Genomic DNA, 20,154 nt, shown 5'->3' with positions numbered 1-20,154 from the left:
ATAAAGCAGGGCCATGGGAGCATTTACCTTTGGGTGAGCTGACCATTTGTTCATACACATCAGTGAAAGGAAACATATAGTTGGCACCCTTCGACGCGTGCATAGAGCAGTCAGGATGTTTCCATGCATCAGAAAAAAAAACTGGTCAAAACCCTTATGATCTGGAAAGACCAGAGGGTGTACCCCACGTCGATGCAATAATAACTCATTCTGAGGAGATTCAGCAGGATCATCCGCAATCTTAAAGAGGCTCTGTCACCAGATTATCAAATCCCTATCTCCTATTGCATGTGATCGGCGCTGCAATGTAGATAACAGTAACGTAGTTTCTTTTAAAAAACGATCATTTTTGGCCAAGTTATGAGCAATTTTATATTTATGCAAATGAGCCTTTCTAATGGACAACTGGGCGTGTTTTTTCTTATTTCCAACTGGGCGTGTATTGTGTTTGTAACATCTGGGCGTGTTTACTTGTTTTACTAGCTGGGCGTTGTGAATAGAAGTGTATGATGCTGACTGTGGTGCCTGAGAGGCGTCAGACAATTGGGATTCTAACTTTGCAAGGCATCCGCCATCACCTGAGAGAGGCAGGCGGGATTATCTACCGCCTGAGGCCTCATGCACACGAACGTATTTTTTTCCTCCCGTAAATACGGGTCCTGTGTCACACGTATTCCACCAGTATTTACAGACCCGTGCCCGTAAATACGGGTCCGGTGTCACCAGTATTCCACCCGTATTTACGAACCCGTTTTCTCTGCACTAATGGCAGCCCCTTATCTCTATCAGTGCTGGAAAGGGAGAAGGGGTAGCCCTTTCGGGCAGAGTTTCCGCAGCGATTTAAAGTAAAAGAAGTTCATACGTACCGTTGTCTTGGTGACGCGTCCCTCTTTTGACACCCAGTCCGACCTCCCTGGATGACGCGGCAGTCCATGTGACCGCTGCAGCCTGTGATTGGCTGCAGTGGTCACATGAGATGAAAAGTCATCCTGGGAGGCCGGACTGGAGGAAGAAGCAGGGTAAGTTAAATTTTAATACTTTAACTCCAGCGGTAGTCACTGTCCCGGGTGCTGAAAGAGTTACTGCCAATCAGTTAACTCTTTCAGCACCCTGGACAGTGACTATCGCCTAACGTCGCCTAGCAACGCTCCCGTAATTACGGGTGCACACACATAGCCATCCGTAATTACGGGAGCCCCATAGACTTCTATGGGCCTGCCCGTGCCATTATTACGGCCTGAAATAGGACATGTTCCATATTTTTCAACAGCCCGGGCACCTTCCCATAAGCATATATTTACCTAGCGATAGCGGCCTATACCCATGGTACTGTGTCCCCCAGTGAATATTTTAACGAGAACTTTTTTTCTTATAATTTATGTCGTTACGAACGAGGTGAAACCAATTATGTGTATTTGTTTCTAATTTTTTTTTAATCATAATTAAGCATTTTTGTAAGAAAAAAAACAACACTTTTTTAAAATATTCTTTGCTATAAACTGTACAGACTTTTTTTAGTCTCACTATGGGACTTCTCTATGCGATCATGTATATAGGTGATAATTCTCATTTGAGGGGTTTAAAAAATGAAAAGGAGATTTTACATAAACAAAGCTAATTCACTATGTGTGTGTTGCTGTATATTTTGTTGTAACAGCTGAGTGAGCAGGACTTCAGCTCTGAATCTAAACAATGTTTTTATTTACTGCCAACAAGCAGATGTCTTGAAAGTGATGTGGAATTGAAAACATATAAATTACAAAGCTTTATTTAATTAAGGCCGGATTCACACGAGCGTGTGTATTTTGCGCACGCAAAAGGTCCGTGTGTCATCATCATATGGTGCGCGGCTGCGTGATTTTCGCGCAGCCGGCATCATGATGACACTCTGTTTTTATGTTTGTAAACAGAAAAGCACTTGGTGCTTTTCTGTATTCATTCATTCATTCATTCAACTAATGTTGACCGAACCACGCTCAGCAACCGGAAGTGCTTCCGTGTGTCGAGCGCGATTTGCACGCGCCCATTGACTTCAATGCGTGCGTGCAGCGTGAAATACGGCCATATATAGGACAAGTCATGAGTTTCACGCAGCGGACATATGCTGCGTGAAATTCACTGACAGTCTGAACGGCCCCATTCATTAACATAGGTCTGTGCGACGCGCGTGAAAATCGCGCGCGTAGCACGGACGTATATCACGTTCGTCTGAATAAGCCCTAAGACTGTACAACCTTTTGACAACAATGTTGTTTCATTCATCTTATTGAGTTTTTGAAGAGGTAGCATAATGGGGTAATTATTATAAGCAAAACTATACACTTGCCACGTGGCTGTACCGGCTTTCACCAATCCCTTTCATCTTTTCTTAATGGCAGCCTGTAGTATTTGAATAGGGGACAGACAACTGACTGTCATAAACCATCCTTGTCTCGTGACTGATCTGCAAGTGTGGGGAATGTTTGCATATTACGGCCCTTTTACACAGGCCAACGCTGGGGCAAATGAGCGTACATACGAACGCTTGTGCCTGATCATTGCCTGTGTAAACAGGTCAACGATGAGACGATGAACGAGCAAACGCTCGTTTATCAGTTGATCATATTGTTTATGCAGCAGAAACTATTACGTTGTCGGTAGCACATTGCCCTGTGTGAACAGGGAGATGAGCTGCCGACATGATGGTAATGCACGGGGATGAGATACCGTAGTAAGGATCGTTTGGCCTCATTCATTACGGATCATAGCTCCTTGTGAAAAGAGCGCCAATCACAAGCTGTCTCGGTCATCACTCTCTGATACAGCAAAAATTGGCTGGTGTAAAAGGACTCTCACTAACATAAGGCTACCGAGAGGGAGAGATTTTGATATGCATTATATTATGCAATCCCCTAATAAAATTATTTTAAGTAAGGTTTTAACTTTACAGCATGTAATGTGCATTTACAAGTTAAATTTGTGTCTTCAATGTGTGGAAATAACCTCAACAAACTTATATAGAGTATCTAATTCACATCTCTATATACCTGTGGTAGGCTGCAATATCCGAATAGCCCAGGAAGCTCCTCGAAGTTTTGAACTTTTGTAATGGCTTTTTGGTCTGGAACATATTCTGATTTAGCAATGGCCACATCTCGCATTACAACCATTCCAGGTGCTGTCAATTCTTTCTTACAAACTCTCTCAAAGACTTCCCTGGAAAGCATAGTGATCTCCATTCAATAATTCAAGAATAGATGTAAAAGCTGTATAAATTGTTTCAAAGTATTGCTGCCTACAGGGGAAATCTACTAAACAGTAAAAGTTTGTACCTAAAGTCATCTATGTCCTTGTGTGACACCAGGTTTTTTATAACAAGGAATCCATTCTCCTCATAGAACTGTCTTTGCTCTGTGGTCAGGAGATCACTGTCCAAGGTAAATCTGTTGGGAATAACCAAAGTAACAAAATGAAAATCAGGTGTTTTCAAAAATGCAGAACGCAATAAAAGGAGATAGGTAACAGGTTATTTATGATTATCTTTGTACTTTGGTACTTATGTAAGTGTTTAGAAAAAGGAGAATATGTCTGCTCTGTGCTTAACCCCTTAACAACCGCCAATACGCCTTTTCACGGCGGCCGTTAAGGGTACTTATGCCAAATCGCCGGCTTTCCACGGCGCTCTGACATAAGCCCAGCATGGGTGTCATGTGCCAGCTAAAGCGGGTGTCGGGCTGTCTAAAGACAGCCGGACACCTGCACTAACGGGCAGGATCGATTTCAACATCAATCTCATCCGTTTAACCCTTTGGATGTGGCGCTCAATATCGAGCGCCGCATCCAAGTGATTTTGGAGGGAGGGTGCTTCCTCTCTCACCCCATCAGCACCCTGCAATTGCAGTCGCAGGGTGCCAATGGCTTCTATGGCAGCCGGGGGACTAACATAGGCCCCCAGGTCTGCCTGTGGTGGATACCTTCTAAGCCATGCCTGAGGCATGACCTAGCACAGGGGTCTCAAGCATACAGCCCCTGGGGCTGTCATCTGCGGCCCACGGGACACAGAGCCGATAGCACAGACTCTGCAATTCCCTGACATGTCTGTCCACATATGGACACACAATATCTTGGGCTTCCCCAGAGCCCGAGTCCCGGATAGAGCGCTAGTATAGGCTCTGCTCCGGGACTCTGTGGAATTCCCTGACATCGCTGTCCATATATAGACAGTGTTGTCAGGGTCTTCCCCAAAGCTGAGTCCCGGGCAAACCGCTAGTATAGGCTCTGCTCCGGGACTCTGTCGAATATTCTGACATCGCTGTCCACATATGGACAGCGATGTCTGGAGCTTCCCCAGAGCTAGAGTCCCAGGCCGAGCACTAGTAAAGGCTCTGCTCTGGGACTCTGGGGAAGCCTCTGACATCACTGTCCATACATCAACAGTGATGTCAGGGGCTTCCTCAGAGCAGGAGCACAGATAGAGTCCCAGGAAGTGCCTACTAGCTCTCTGCCCGGGACTCCAGCTCTGGAGTTGCCCCTGACATCGATGTCCATATATGGACAGTGATCTCAGGAGCAGAGCTTGAATCCCAGACAGAGTGCTAGAAGCGGCTCTGCTCCGGGACTCCAGCTCTGGGCAAGCCGCTGACATCACTGTCCATATATGGACACGGTTGTCAGTGGCTTCCCCAGAGTTCTGGAGCAGAGCATATAGGCAGCACCTGCGAAGGGCACTGTGGCAGCATCTGCGGAGGGAACTGTGGCAGCATCTGCGTAGACATTGCTGTATAAGGTCTTTTTTTTTTGCGCGACAAGTTGTATTTTTTAATAGCGCCGTTTTGGGGTACATATAAATTTATTGATTAACTTTTATTAACTTTTTTGGGGGGGTAAGGGGAAAAAACCCCATAAATTTCGCCACACTTTTTTGCGTCTTAGATTTACGCCGTTTACTCTAAACAACATAATAACTTTATTCAGTGGGTCATTACGATTGTGGCGATACCAAATTTATATAGATTTTCTATGTTTTACTACTTTTACACAGTAAAAACACTTTTTTCAAAATTATTTGTTTTTGTGTCGCCATGTTTTAAGAGCCATAATTGTTTTAATTTTATGCCAATAGAGCTGAACTAGGGCTTGTTTTTTGCGGGACGCCTTCTAGTTTTTATTGGTACCATCTTGAAGTACATGCGACTTTTTGATCACTTTTTACCCAATTTTTTTGAAGGCAGGATGAACAGAAAACAGTAATTCTGGCATTGTTTTTTATTTTATTTTTTACAGCGTTCACAATGCGGGTCAAATAACGTAATCACTTTATAGGTGGGGTTGTTACGGACGCTATGATACCAAATACGTGTAATGTTTTGTTTTTTTAAATATTCGTTTTATCATATTAAAGTATTATATAAGAGAAAAAGTGTTTTTTTTATTATTTTTTTGGTGGATTTTTATTTATTATTAATTTTATTTTTTGTTGACTTTATTTTTAGTCCCAATAGGGGACTTCACTATGCGATCTTCCGATCGCTTTTATAATACACTGCAATACTTCTTTATTGCAGTGTATTATTGCCTGTCAGTGTAAAACGGACAGGCTCCTGCTAGGTCATGCCTCAGGCATGGCCTAGCAGGTACCCACTACAGGCAGACCTAGGGGCCTTTGTTAGGACCCCGGCTGCCATAGAAGCCATTGGCACCCTGCGATTGCAGGGTGCCGATGGGGTGAGAGAGGGAGATCCCTCCCTCCAAAACCACTTTTATGCGGCGCTCGCTACTGAGCGCCGCATCTAAGGGGATAAACGGGTGAGATCGATGTTGAAATCGATCCCACCCGTTAGAGAAGGTGTCCGGTTGTCATCAGACTACTTCACACCCGCTCTAGCCAGCACAGGACACCTGTGCCGGGCTTATGTCAGAGCGCCGTGAAAAGGCTCTCTGGCATAAGTACCCTTAACGGCCACTGTGAAAAGGCGTATTGGCGGACGTTAAAGGAGTTAAAGGTTGCATGACTGCAATTCATCATATGTGGTGTACTTACTTTAAATGTAACTAAACATTATAAAAAATAAAAAATTATTGACATGTAAGAAGTTTTGATTTGTGGGGGTCAGAGTACCGAGACCCCTACTCATCGCTAAAACAAAACTGCAGAAGCGGTCGGGAGATCGCTGTGCCGCTTTATTTCTGCTTGGCTTTTCTTGAAAAGATGAGAAAGCGGTGTACAGACTCATACTTTCTATTGAGACCGTACACTACTCCAAGCGCTTCTACAGCTTTGCTTTAGCGATCGGTGGGGGGGTCTCATTGCTCGGACCCCCACCAATCAAATCTTCTGGCATGACACTACGACATGTCAAAAGGTTTTAAATAAGTTTAATTACCCTCTAAGTGCAGACTGTTATGTGGGGGAGACATCCCAAACATTTTATAGAACATTGTCAGTCTCCAAGTCAGGTCAGGGTTCAGATTATAGAACACATCCTTACTCTGAAAAGAGGGGCTGATCGTGATAAAGAATATAAACAGGGAGTGTTCTTTATTCTGGAAGTCTACATGGCCCGCACTATGATTTTAGTTGCTTACATTATATGTAGTACAGTAAAAAAGTGTAGTATTCTTGATACATTATATGTACATTTTTTCATTGTTTCTCTAGCGTTTCCGTTTTTAATAGGCGCTGTGACAGCTGAGAAATGATTCACTTACTGTAGATGAGTTGATTTGAAGAGCAATGTGTATGGGTGCAACCTGTTTACCTTATTTCCTTACTAATCATGCTAAATGGTGAAAACGCTGAGAAAATGTTTAGCATTGGGCTTCCGCTTGGCTTTCCGTTTATCTGTTCCGTCAGAGGAACAGACAAACGGAAATACAAATGCAAAGGATAGTTTCCGTTGGCAGTTACCAATGATTTCAATGTTATTTTTGTTTTGGTTTCAGTTTGAGTCACTATGGCTCCATTCCATTAGGTTTCTTGTTTTTTTTTTTTGACGGAAAGAATAATGGAACGGAGCCAAACTGAAACAAGATAAATATCATTGAAGTCAATGGCAAACGTAAACTGAAACCATGCTTTCCTTTTGTGTGTTTCTCTGACGGAACAGATAAATGGAAAGCCAATACGGATGCCCAACGCTCATGTGAACAGGTCCTTACAGATTAGAGAATAGCTCTATCAGAAAAGTGAGGGAATCGAATATCTATAAATAAAAACGCAGCAAACAGTCAAAATTAAAGCAAAATTAACTTACTGAAAGTTTGGTGAACAGCTGGCTGCTGAAACCTGTCCGGATACTGGAACTGCGGTCTGAAACTCTATGTAAGGTGAATACAATTTTATCTATTCACTTGAAAAAACACACACACACACACACACACACACACACACACACACACTAATATATATATATATATTACACACACACACACACACACACACACACACACACACACCCGATTCCTTTATGACGATATTAACAGGACTCAACAGGTGCAGGATTAACAGATGGTAAAGAAAAAGTACTGGCTTTACACGCTTCAATATTGGAGGCGATTCGACATTCAACCCCTAGCCAGGATAAAGGAGGGGGGATTGTTTGAGAACACTAGAGCGAGTGTGTCTTCTCCAATTTTGCAGCATAAAGCAATGAGGTTGCTTTACCACATGCCAATGCTGCAATTTTGGGAATTGCTCCCTCTAGTGACCAGCACATGGAAATGTTATAAATTAGAATCTAATTTATATTTCCTGACTTGTGAAAAAATTAAAAAAATTATAACAATGTGTAATCATTTATATACCAACTGTTTAAGTAAAAAAAAATAAATAATAATTTCTAGCGACACATTTCCTTTAAGGCGATCACAATAGTCTATCAATAAGCTAATGTCGAATCTTGCACATCATCAACATGTGTAAAGCCAACCTACGAGCAGAAAACGCACCTACAGAAAGACACAGTGACCAGAGGTAAGAGTGAGCTACTACTGGGTGTTTATAAGGCGACGCACGGTTTCTTATCAAGAATAAAAATCAGGTTCTTTCTCTACATGAACATTTCAAGCCGCAGCCTTTGCTGTGTAAAGTGCAAATGAACATTTAGCGACTGAAGTTCATTGTTATTATCTTTAGTAACATAACACTGATAAAATAGGAGGGTTACAAGAGGCCTACTAAAGAGTAGTATACTAATAAGTTTACATAAAGACGCTATTGACATTATCCATGTGTATCTGCCTTCTGTATATTCGATTCTATTTACTTGGTTTTAGGGTAATTCCAGCCTCGAGAGAGAACAGAAATGATCCCTAAAAACCAGTAAAGTGAAGGTAGTCTGCCATTTTAACCAAAGTCCGCAACAGTGAGTGAAGTTCACAATGCCAATGGTTGAGTACAGTTATAACTGGCTCAGGAATGATAAAAAGGTAAGCTGGCCATAGACAGATCTAATGTCTATGAGGACAGACAGACTCCTGAGGCTTCCTGTAAGGGAAGGGGGCTACAAAGATCCAACAGTCTGCTACTTATCCGGCGTGATCCCCTGTTACCGAGAGAATGTTTGGCAGCTGCGTATCAATCCTGCACTATAGAAATAGAAGTCTAATCCAAATGTGCATGTTTTTGGGGTGTCAGTGGTCAGCTAATGTCTGTGTTTATCTTTAGAAAGCAGAAACGCTCCACGTTCTTCAACCGAAACGAATCTTCGGACCTGTTCACATCAGCGTTGGCTTTCCGTTGAGGGGCTCCGTCGGAGGTTTCCATCGTGGAACCCCGCAACGGAAAGTCAAACGGCAACTACAGCTTCCGTTTGCATCACCATTGATATAAATGGTGACGGAAACATTGCTAATGGTTTCCGTTCGTCACTGTTCCGGCAGGTTTCCGTTTTTTCATAGAAAATTATGGACGCGACCAAGTGCACAGCCCGCGATTTTCGAGTGGCTCGCGGGTGACACTCCGCGGCCGACCGACCCAAAAATCTCGGCCGTGCACATGGCTAAGGTTGTGTGCATGAGGCCTAAGAGAATGCCGTTGCCATGAAGCAGTGTACTTGGTATACAACAATGTTTAGGTAGATTCCATGTGTCTGAGTAACATCCATATGAATGCCAGTACCCACAGTTTCCCAGCAGAACATTGCCCAGCGTATCACACCACCTTCACCAGCTTGACTTCTTCCCATAGTGCATCCAGGTGCTCCCAGGTAAGGTGTGGCTGTCCACATGATGTAAAAGAAACAGTAATTCATCAGACCAGGCCATCTTCTTCAATGCCTACATGGTCCAGTTCTGATGCTCACGTGCCCATTGGTTTTCGGCGGTGGACAGTGTTCAGCATGGGCACTCTGACTGATTTGCTGCTACGTAAGGCTGGGTTCACACACCCTATTTACGGACGTAATTCGGGCATTTTAGCCTCGAATTCCGCCCGAAAATACGGCTCCAAAGCGTTGGCAAACATCTGGCCATTCATTTGAATGGGTTTTATGATGTACTGTGCCGACGGTCATTTTTTTTTACGCACCGCTGTCAAAAGACGGCGCGTAAAAAGACGCCCACGTCAAAGAAGTGCATGTCACTTCTTGAGACGTAATTGGAGCCGTTTTTGATTGACTTTATAGAAAAAGAGCTCCACTTACGTCCGTAATGGACGCAGCGAAAAACGCCTGCACATGCCATTACGGCTGAAATTCAGGAGCTGTTTTCTCCTGAAAACAGCTCCGTAATTTCAGCCGTAACGGAGGTGCACGTGTGAACATACCCTAATACTAAACGAAGCAAGCTGTGATGCACTGTGTTTTCTGACACCGTTATATCAAAGTTAGCAATAACTTTTATAAGCAATTTGTGCTGCAGTAGCTCTTCTATGGGATCCAACCAGATGGGCTAGCCATCGCTCATCAATAAGCCTGTGGCTAGTTCACTGGTTGGCCTTCCTTGCACCACTTTTGTTAGGTACTAACCACTGCGTAACAGAAAACCCCACAAGATCTGATGTTTTGGAGACACTGACCCAATCATCTAGTCATCACAATTTGGGTCTCAGTCGCTCAGTAGTAGCCCATTGCTTCTGCTTTAAACACATCAACCTCAAGAACGGCGGATGAGAAATTACGGTACCAGCCTTGTGGATGAGATATGAACAAATCGCATTCGCGTGCTTCAAAACATTTTCTGCACAGAAATCACAGCATGCTGCAGATTTCCAAGTCCACTGTACGCCCATTCTGTTGTGTTGAGGTAAAACCCACTGCCAAGCAACTTACACACAATGCATATCACATGTAGATTTAGTAAATTCCAATGGTAACAGGATAATTAGTATACGTTTAATATTGAAATATATGAAGTCCTGCCTAAATAAACGTTTAAAATGTCTTTATTAATTAGTATTTAAAATATGGCACTCATGCCAATTTATACTGTGAATAGGCGTTTGGCAAAACAGAGACACAGTTCCCCGATTAGGTGTAAAAATAAGATGACGATTGGTACACCTTAGTGTCGATACAACACCCGACAGGAGTAGTGATACACACCACTCGTCCGTTTGCCGCAACGATACAAAGTAGCTCAGTCCAATATGAATGTTCCACAGGCACCGATGCTGGGTGCACCAATTGAAACATGAACAGAGAACTTAGCAAAAATAAATGTGGTCTGTTTGCCACAAGTTAGCCATTTTGAGCAATCTCCCAACGCGTTTCTGAAACCCTCTGAACCAGAGGGGAACGTCCTCAGGGATATTTGTAAATTGCGTATATTAGTTTGAGCAGCTACCATACAGCACATATTATGCTGCTGAATTCGTGTATTCTCAGGAGCGCAATGAGACACTAATGCCTGGTCCAGGACGTTCCCCGAAAAGCGCCTGCACATGCCATTACGTCTGAAATTCCGGAGCTGTTTTCAGCCGTAACGGAGGCTGCCGTGTGAACGTACCCTAAGGGAGACAAGTTTAGGCATACCTATCTTGGTGTTATGGCTGAAATCCTCATCCTAGAAAAAGACAGCTCTTGGATCACAATGCCAATGAGGACCAGTAGAGCGGTCAGTCAAGATTAGAGTAGAGGGGTTGAGGAGGAGTTACAGTGGGGTACCAGACACTTTCTATTCAGTGTGTGAAGATTAAAACTTATTTTCCAGGGTGAGGATTTTAGCCACAACACCCACACAGGTAGTCCTAAACCTATCTGGTGTTAGCCATGTGGGGTGAAAGAGAGTCCTGATAGAATCCCTTTCGGGTAGAGACACACAGTGTAAACACAGAATTTTTGGCAACGGATTTCATTGTGTAAAATCCGCAGCATAGTACTGTAGTAGCAGTGTGGATGAGATCTTAAAGGGAAATGTGTCACAAATTATACCTTTTTCTTTTAAGTAAGTTTCTATTATATTTGTTACTGTATTTTTTTTTTCTTCCACATGGTGAAAGGTATTAAAAATTAAATAATAATTTGGCATTTTTTCCCATGTTGGCCACCAGAGGGAGCACTTCCCAGAATTACAGCAAGGTGAATAAGTCAAAGCGACTTCACTCGCAGCTGCCGTAAATGTGGGAGGGAATCTCACCCCCCCCCCCTCCTACAAGCCAGGCAAAGGTGTCTTCAAATTGCTAAGCAGTGTCCGGCTGCAATTTTGGGTGTAATTGTTGAAATGCAGCCTGCAGAAGCTATAGGACACACCAAAGGCCGTTCATAAATCGGCCGGCACTCGGCTGCATTAGGAATAATAGACCCCTAATGGGGCTATTCACACGACCGATTTTTTGACGGCCGGGAAATCCGGCCGTCAAAAAATAGGACATGCTCTATCTTCGCCCGGGTACCCGGCCCCCATAGAAGTCTATGGGGCCGGGTAATACACGGCCATCACCGGGATGTGTCCCGAGTGATGGCCGGGTTTTCCGGAGCTTGCGCTCTATCTCCTCCTCCTCACAGCGCAGAGTGCATGTGAGGAGGAGGAGTTGATGCTGTGGCATCAATGTACACTGTGTTGCAGGGCCGGGGTGTACAGCAGGTGGAGGGAGCGCTGCGCAGGCTCCCTTCTCCTGCTTGTTTTAAAAGCACCCTGGCTCGGCGACACCTTCGATGGCGCCGCTAGCAGCTGCTGCGGCTGCTACTACTGTAGCGACGCCACTATAGCAGAGCGGGGAGGTATCTCCCCACTCTGCTATGTGCTAGCCGCACTTTAGCTCCTTGAAGGAGCGGAATCCCCGTGTTTTCGGGGATTCCGCTCCTGGACAGAGCGCTTGATGTCTCTGTCCATATCTGGGCAGTGACATCAGGGGAAACTCCTGAAGCGGAATCCCCGAACACATGGGGATTCCCCTTCAGGAGCTGTCGCTGATGTCACTGTCCGGATCTGCCTGGCCCGGATGCATAACTTTATGCAAACCGGCCGGGCAAAATGGCCGATTTTACCGGCCGACACTCGGGCTCGGGAACGACCCGGTCGTGTGAATCCCGCCTAAGGGTATGTTCACACTCTTACTAAACAAAGGGAAAACGGCTCCTGATTTTCAGCCATTTTTTAATCAGACTCGCGTTTTTGGCGACTTTTTTTCTGGTCGTATTTGGAGTTGTGTTTCTATAGTCATGAAAAACTGTTCCAAAAACGTCCCAAGAAGTGACATGCACTTCTTTTTGGCGTGTGTCTTTATGTGCCGTTTTTGTAAAATGGCCACCCAATGAAGCACCACCCAATACTGCTGACAGTCTCCTCCAGCGTCACCATACAATCCTGCTGACAGTCTCCTCCAGCATCACCATACAATCCTGTTGACAGTCTCCTCCAGCATCAGTGTCAGCAAGATTGGGTGGTGAAGATGGAGGAGACTGTGAGCAGGATTGTATGGTGACGCTGGAGGAGACTGTGAGCAGGATTGTATGGTGACGCTGGAGGAGACTGTCAGCAAGATTGGGTGGTGATGATGGATGAGACTGTCAGCAAGATTGGGTGGGGACACATCACCATACAATCTTGCTGACCGTCTCCTCCATCATCACCACCCAATACTGCTGACAGTCTCCTCCAGCATCCCCATACAATCTTGCTGACAGCCTAATCCGCAGTAGAGGAGACTGTCACACCACTCTGTGATAGGAATAACCATCTGCTGCTGACAGTCTCCTCCCCGACCTCCTGCTGACGGATACATCACCTCCTCACCCGATCACAGTCCGCACACCGTCCACACTGACAATACATCTCACGCTCAGCACTGCTACATACATACATACACACTCAGCTATACTACACAGACACACACAGTCAGCACTGCTACATACAGACACTGGCAGGGATTTTACAAGGAACACAAAGAAGCAATGGCCCTTAGAAGATCAGAACAAGCACAATATGTTATCAGCAGGAGCTGCACTGATAATAAACCGTCAGGGGATGACAGACTCCACGGTTGCACTGCAGGTATCGTCAGCAGAATACAAGGGCCGTTTATATCAGCTTGTAGTCTGCAATGCATGGGCGGCCCGTCGGGGGTCACGAGAGCGGGGGTCACACACACCTTACCTGCAGTGCAGCCGGTCTTCATAATGGCACCTGCTATCTCCCTACAAACAGCTTCTCTGCTGTGTGACTCTGCGTCTGCGCAGTACAGAGCCAGAGGCAATGGACGGCTGCCGTTCATTGTGCCCTATGCATTGTAGCTGCCGTATTCCATCTGTGTATGTGTCATTAATCGACACATACAGAGATGGAAAAATAAAATGGCAGCCCCCATGACAAGTAAAAGTATGAATACATTAAAAAGTAGAAAGTGACAACACAAATACAATTTTTATTTGCATTATATTAAATGCAATATAATAAAAAATAAATAAAAATCATGACACCTTCCCTTTAACAAATCTCATCCACACACAGCGGAAAAAAAAAATTATCCGATTGACGAGCGATGCGTCTTTTTAATCCACAGCATGTCAATTTATGCTGCGGAATCGCTGCACTTCTGTTTCAGGTTTTCTCCATTGAATGCAACAAATAAGCAATTGTTATGATTTTTGAGTTGGAAAAGCTGCGATTCTGCAGCAAAAAAATGTTGCCATAGCGACATGATCCGCTGTTCTGAGCGCAGCCCAGCCTCCTAGGATGACGTTTTATCCCCTGTGACTGCTGCAGCAAATCAAAGGCAGTTACATGGACTACAGCGTCATCCTAGGAGGCCGGGCTGTACTCCAAGAGGTACGCTTCGCCATGACAACACCCGGGAGGTAAGTATAAACGATATTTTTTCTTTCCTGAGGTATTTTCGCAGCAGACATTCCTCCTGAAAAACTGCACAACAATTTGGCGCGGTTTTTCAGGCGGAAGTCCATGCGGCTTCCAGGACAGATACGCTGTGTAATTTTACCACAGATATCAGCATCTAACTTTGGGTCTTTATTATATATGCCTATGTCCCAATACCATTTCATGTATCCTGTATGGGCTGACGCCTTTTTTACATTGTATGACTCATTTTTAATTGTTTGTGTCTCTGTTTGTCAATAAAGAAGTTTGTTTCTATTACACATTATGTGAGTGTACTTGACCTCTTCCTCTATAGGTTTTTCAGTATATTTATGGTCAGAGTACCAGGTTATATTGGGGTTATGGCTATGATCTTCCATTTCTATATAGTTGTGGTTACTTATATGTCAATTGACTGCTATTTATATAAAAAAAGATATTTACATTGTCTTTATTGAATTGGAGTTCGTACTATTGCTGCTCGTGTACAAATTGGTTATCTACACGTTTTATTAACGTAAAGGTACACTTTAGTGCGTAAGTAACACCCCAACCCTCTATTCTATTGAACCAAACTCAAAATACCAGAGAACCCCATAGTGATCTAGGTTTATTCAGTAAAACTGCACAGGCTCTGGGTGTTGCGGCCGCATTACAGCTGTGTAAAATAGACTCTAACCCCTTGACGCATTATCACGTACATGTACATGATAAGCTTTAAAAGGGAAGTATGGAGCGCGCTCCATACTCAGCAGGTGTCAGCTCTGTTTTACAGCTAACACACGGGACTAATGGCCAGGAACAGAGATCACACCGTTCCTGGCCATTTAACCCCTCAAATGCATCGGTCAATTGCGACTGCGGCATCGGAGGCATTGAAAGGAGGGGGCAGCCCCCTCCGATAGCTCATCGGGCCCACCCGCGACGAGATCATAGGGTGCCAATGGTAATCAAGGCAGACTGGGCGCCTAATGAAGGCCCCCAGTGCTGCATTCACACTGTCTCTGTTAATCCCTGCATGTGGATCGTTGCTTCAAGTCCCCTAAGGCTATGTTCACACGGGGTATTTTGCCGAGTTTTTTGATGCGGAAACCGCGTCGCAAAACTCGGCAGAAACGGCCCGAGAACGCCTCCCATTGATTTCAATGGGAGGCGTCGGCGTCTTTTCCCCGCGAGCAGTAAAACTGCCTCGCGGGAAAAAGAAGCGACATGCCCTATCTTCGGGCGCTTCCGCCTCCGACCTCCCATTGACTTCAATGGGAGGCAGGAGAAAGCGTATATCTCGCTGTTTTATGCCCGCGGCGCTCAACGGCCGCGGGCGAAAAACGGCGCGATAATTGCCGCGAAAATCGGCGTGCAGGGAGAGGAATATCTGCCTCAAAGTTCCAAACTGAATTTTGAGGCAGATATTCCTCCCCCAAAATACTCCGTGTGAACATAGCCTAAGGGAGCTAATAAAATGTGTAAAAAAAACACAAAAAACTTTAAAGAGGCTCTGTCACCAGATTTAGCAACCCCTATCTGCTATTGCAGCAGATCGGCGCTGCAATGTAGATTACAGTAACGTTTTTATTTTTAAAAAACGAGCATTTTTGGTCAAGTTATGACCATTTTTGTAGTTATGCAAATGAGGCTTGCAAAAGTCCAAGTGGGTGTGTTTAAATGTAAAAGTCCAAGTGGGCGTGTATTATGTGCGTACATCGGGGCGTTTTTAATACTTTTACTAGCTGGGCGCTCTGAAGAGAAGTATCATCCACTTCTCTTCACAACGCCCAGCTTCTGGCAGTGCAGACACAGCGTGTTCTCGAGAGATCACGCTGTGTCGTCACTCACAGGTCCTGCATCGTGTCAGACGAGCGAGGACACCGGCACCAGAGGCTACAGTTGATTCTGCAGCAGCATCGGCGTTTGCAGGTAAGTCGATGTAGCTACTTACCTGCAAACGCCGATGCTGCTGCAGAATCATCTGTAGCCTCTGGTGCCGATGTGTCCTCGCTCGTCTGACACGATGCAGGACCTGTGAGTGACGACACAGCGTGATCTCTCGAGAACACGGCTGTGTCTGCACTGCCAGAAGCTGGGCGTTCTGAAGAGAAGTGGATGATACTTCTCATCAGAGCACCCAGCTAGTAAAAGTAGTAAAAACGCCCCGATGTACGCACATAATACACGCCCACTTGGACTTTTACTTTTAAACACGCCCACTTGGACTTTTGCAAGCCTCATTTGCATAACTACAAAAATGGTCATAACTTGGCCAAAAATGCTCGTTTTTTAAAATAAAACGTTACTGTAATCTACATTGCAGCGCCCCTCTGCTGCAATATAGCAGATAGGGTTGCAAAATCTGGTGACAGAGACTCTTTAATACAGTAGTGGAAAAAAAAAAGTTGAAAAAAAACCCCCCAGAAAACACTTTCCAATTTTTCCTCTAGAGTAATGTGAAAAATAAAACAAACAAAATTGGTATCGCTGCGTCCGTAAAAGTCTGAACTATTACAATATACCATTATTTAACTCGCACAATGAACACCGTAAAGAACTAAAAAACTTAACGGCCAAAAATCACTGTATTTTGGTCATCTTAGCGCTCAAAAAAATATATAATATAAAGTGATCAAAAAGTTGTATGTACCAAAAAAACTTTACTAATAAAAACTACAGCTTGTCCTGCAAAAAAAAATAAGCCCTTATCATGCTCAATCCACGGAAAAAGATAAAAAAAAGTTATTGCTTGTGGTGAAACAAAACCATTTTTTTTTTTTAACAAAATCGTTTTTTCTTTGTAGAAGTAGTAAAATACAAAGAAACATATAAATTTGGTATCACCGTGATCGTATTGAGCTGCAGAATAAAGTTAATTTGTCGTTTTTACCGCACTGTGAAAGCTGTAGAAACGAAATCCAAAGAACAATGGAGGAATCGCAGGTTTTTCCAATTTCAGCCCGCAAAGATTTTTTTTGCCGTTTCCCAGTACATTATATGGTACTTTAAATGTCAATAGAAACTACAACTCCTCCAGCAAAATATAAGCCCTACATCACTTCATATCATATTGACGGAAAAAGAAAAAAAAAAAAAAAAAAAAAAGTTATAGCTCTTGGAAGGCGGGGAGTGAAAAACGAAAAATAAAAAAATGGCTCAGTCCTTAAGGGGTTAAGATATAGATGTAATGAGTTTCCCTTGTCAGACATTCTACACCTTTCCTTAGCACAACGTGTGAAAAATGTTTTTCTGCAATTACAGGGTAACTAAACTTTTGAAAAACTTCTGACATGTCAGAAGTTCTGATTGGTTAGGGCTATGGGTGGTGTGCAGAGGTTACAGTCTTCCTATAGAAGGACGTGGAAGGACTTATTATTGACTAGGATTATTTGTAAAGGTTTTTACTACTATATGGACGTGTACATTATATAGGACAATATAAGAATTTTTTAAAAATTATTTGTTTGAGAAAATCCTTCTTAAATAACGTCCACATAGTAGTTAATACCTTTACTAATAATCATAGTCAATAAAAAGTCCTTCCACATATATAAGAAGAATGTAACATCTGAAGGCTCTATAGCTAAACACAGAACTCTCTGTAGGTCTCCCTTACTGTCAGTGTCACCAGCCATCTTGTCAGGCCTGTGATCGTATATGTTAGAAGGATACAAGGTGTCGCTGGAGGACGGACAGGCGGCCTCCTCCTCCTCCTGCAGCCATAGCTCCCCGGGCTTGCATGCTTCTAGTGGAGTCCTCGTCAACACCCGCGCGTCCCTCCCCGGACCCGCCTCCACCCCCGGACACGCCCCTCCCAACCAGAGCCTGCGCCGCCCCCACCTCCTCCCAACCAGAGCCTGCGCCGCCCCCACCTCCTCCCAACCAGAGCCTGCGCCGCCCCCACCTCCTCCCAACCAGAGCCTGCGCCGCCCCCAGCTCCTCCCAACCAGAGCCTGCGCCGCCCCCACCTCCTCCCAACCAGAGCCTGCGCCGCCCCCACCTCCTCCCAACCAGAGCCTGCGCCGCCCCCACCCCCTCCCAACCAGAGCCTACGCCGCCCCCACCCCCTCCCAACCAGAGCCTTCGCCGCCCCAGCCAAAGTGCACGGAGCGCACCACATCAACAAGGCGGCCGGTGATATGAGATGGTAGGAGCGCGGCCTGGCATTAAACCGTTACCACCTTATAGACGACTGAGACTACGTGCAATGATACAGTTCCAATATTGTTCCAGTCTGTGGTCTTAATATATATCACCTCAGACCATGTCCTACATCCTGAAATTAAAAATTGCCACAACATATTGAGTTTGAGGCTGGTACATGGAAAGGCTTTACTGTTGTGTAAATAGAGCTTAATTATGAAAAACTGCAACTTTCTAATATACTTTGTTCTTAAATTCCTCACAGTTTTCAAGAGCTCTACTTGCAGTCAGTGAATGAAACTTTTTCCCCATGCTTTTGTAACGCAATCAAAGAGGGGTCCCCCCTGCTCGTTTTCCCTTTGAATGCCACAAGCAGCTTTGGAGGTTAATGCCATAGACCAGTGGTTGCTCTAATCTCTGCGTTAGGGTATGTGCACACACACTATTTATGTCCGTAATTGACGGACGTATTTCGGCCGCAAGTACCGGACCGAACACAGTGCAGGGAGCCGGGCTCCTAGCATCATACTTATGTACGACGCTAGGAGTCCCTGCCTCGCTGCGGGACAACTGTCACGTACTGTAATCATGTTTTCAGTATGGGACTGTTGTCCTGCAGCGAGGCAGGGACTCCTAGCATCGTACATAAGTATGATGCTAGGAGCCCGGCTCCCTGCACTGTGTTCGGTCCGGTACTTGCGGCCGAAATACGTCCGTCAATTACGGACGTAAATAGTGTGTGTGCACATACCCTTAGAGCGCGGCTGCGGCTCTCTATTACAGCCGTTGCACTGCTCCTGATCGCGCAGGACACTTGTGCCCACTCGATCAGCATGATGTCTATGCTCATCAAGATGCGGTAACATCTAGCCGCTCATGACAAGCATAGACGTCATGCAGTTAGGCCCCGTGCACACGACCGTGCCTGTAATTACGGGTAGTTTTTATTTTAGCTAAAGCCAGAAGTGGATCCAAAAGGAATAATAATTAACCCCTTCAGGATGCAGCCACTTTTGGACCTTATGACACAGCCTCATTTTTTAAATCTGACGTGTCACTTTATGTGGTAATAACTCTGGAATGCTTTTACCTATCCAAGCGATTCTGAGATTGTTTTCTCGTGACACATTGTACTTTATGTTAGTGAAAAAATTTGCTCGATATATTCAATATTTTTGTGTGAAATTTAGAGAAAATTTGCAAAAAATTAGCATTTTCTAAATTCAAATGTATCTGCTTGTAAGACAGATAGTTATACCACACAAAATAGTTACTAGCCAACATTTCCCATAAGTCTACTTTAGATTGGCATCGTTTTTTGAACATCCTTTTATTTTTTTTAGGACGTTACAAGGCTTATAAGTTTAGCAGCAATTCTCAAATTTTCAAGAAAATTTCAAAAGCCTATTTTTTGGGGGACCAGTTCAGTTCTGAAGTGGCTTTGAGGGCCTTATATATTAGGAACCCCCACAAATTACCCCATTTAAAAAACTGCACTCCTTAAAGTACTCAAAACAGCATTTAGAAAGTTTCTTAACCCTTTATGCGTTTCACAGGAATTAAAGCAAAGTGGAAGGGAAATTTGCAATTTCATTTTTTTTTTGCAGAAATTCAATTTTAATCCATTTTTCCTGTAATACTGAAGGTTTTTACCAGAGAAACACAACTGAATATTTATTGACCTGATTCTGACGTTTTTAGAAACATCCCACATGTGGCCCTAGTGCGCTACTGGACTGAAACAAAAGCCCCAGAAGCAAAGGAGTACCTAGAGGATTTTTGGGCCTTCCTTTT

General features: G+C 44.3%; 1 protein-coding gene across 2 annotated transcripts in view; it reads right to left on the bottom strand.

Moving 5' to 3' along the window:
- LOC142749413 (phytanoyl-CoA dioxygenase, peroxisomal-like) overlaps nucleotides 1-18,010 on the bottom strand; it is a 59,148-nt gene extending 41,138 nt beyond the window's left edge. The window contains exons 1-4 of one of the 2 annotated variants that reach the window (XM_075857402.1): nucleotides 17,890-18,010; nucleotides 7,233-7,288; nucleotides 3,312-3,422; nucleotides 3,027-3,195 (exon numbers count right to left, since the gene is read on the bottom strand). In XM_075857402.1, coding sequence (XP_075713517.1) covers nucleotides 3,027-3,195; nucleotides 3,312-3,422; nucleotides 7,233-7,288; nucleotides 17,890-17,958 — 405 coding nt within the window. In that variant the 5' untranslated portion in view covers nucleotides 17,959-18,010. Of the gene's footprint in view, nucleotides 1-3,026; nucleotides 3,196-3,311; nucleotides 3,423-7,232; nucleotides 7,289-17,833 lie in introns of both variants that reach the window. The other variant, XM_075857403.1, reaches the window with a different exon arrangement.
- Between the last annotated feature and the right edge of the window lie 2,144 nt (nucleotides 18,011-20,154).

Source organism: Rhinoderma darwinii, chromosome 3, assembly GCF_050947455.1.
Source record: "Rhinoderma darwinii isolate aRhiDar2 chromosome 3, aRhiDar2.hap1, whole genome shotgun sequence".
NCBI classification, from domain to species: Eukaryota; Metazoa; Chordata; class Amphibia; order Anura; family Rhinodermatidae; genus Rhinoderma; species Rhinoderma darwinii.
This window is presented reverse-complemented; position numbering and strand designations above follow the sequence as displayed.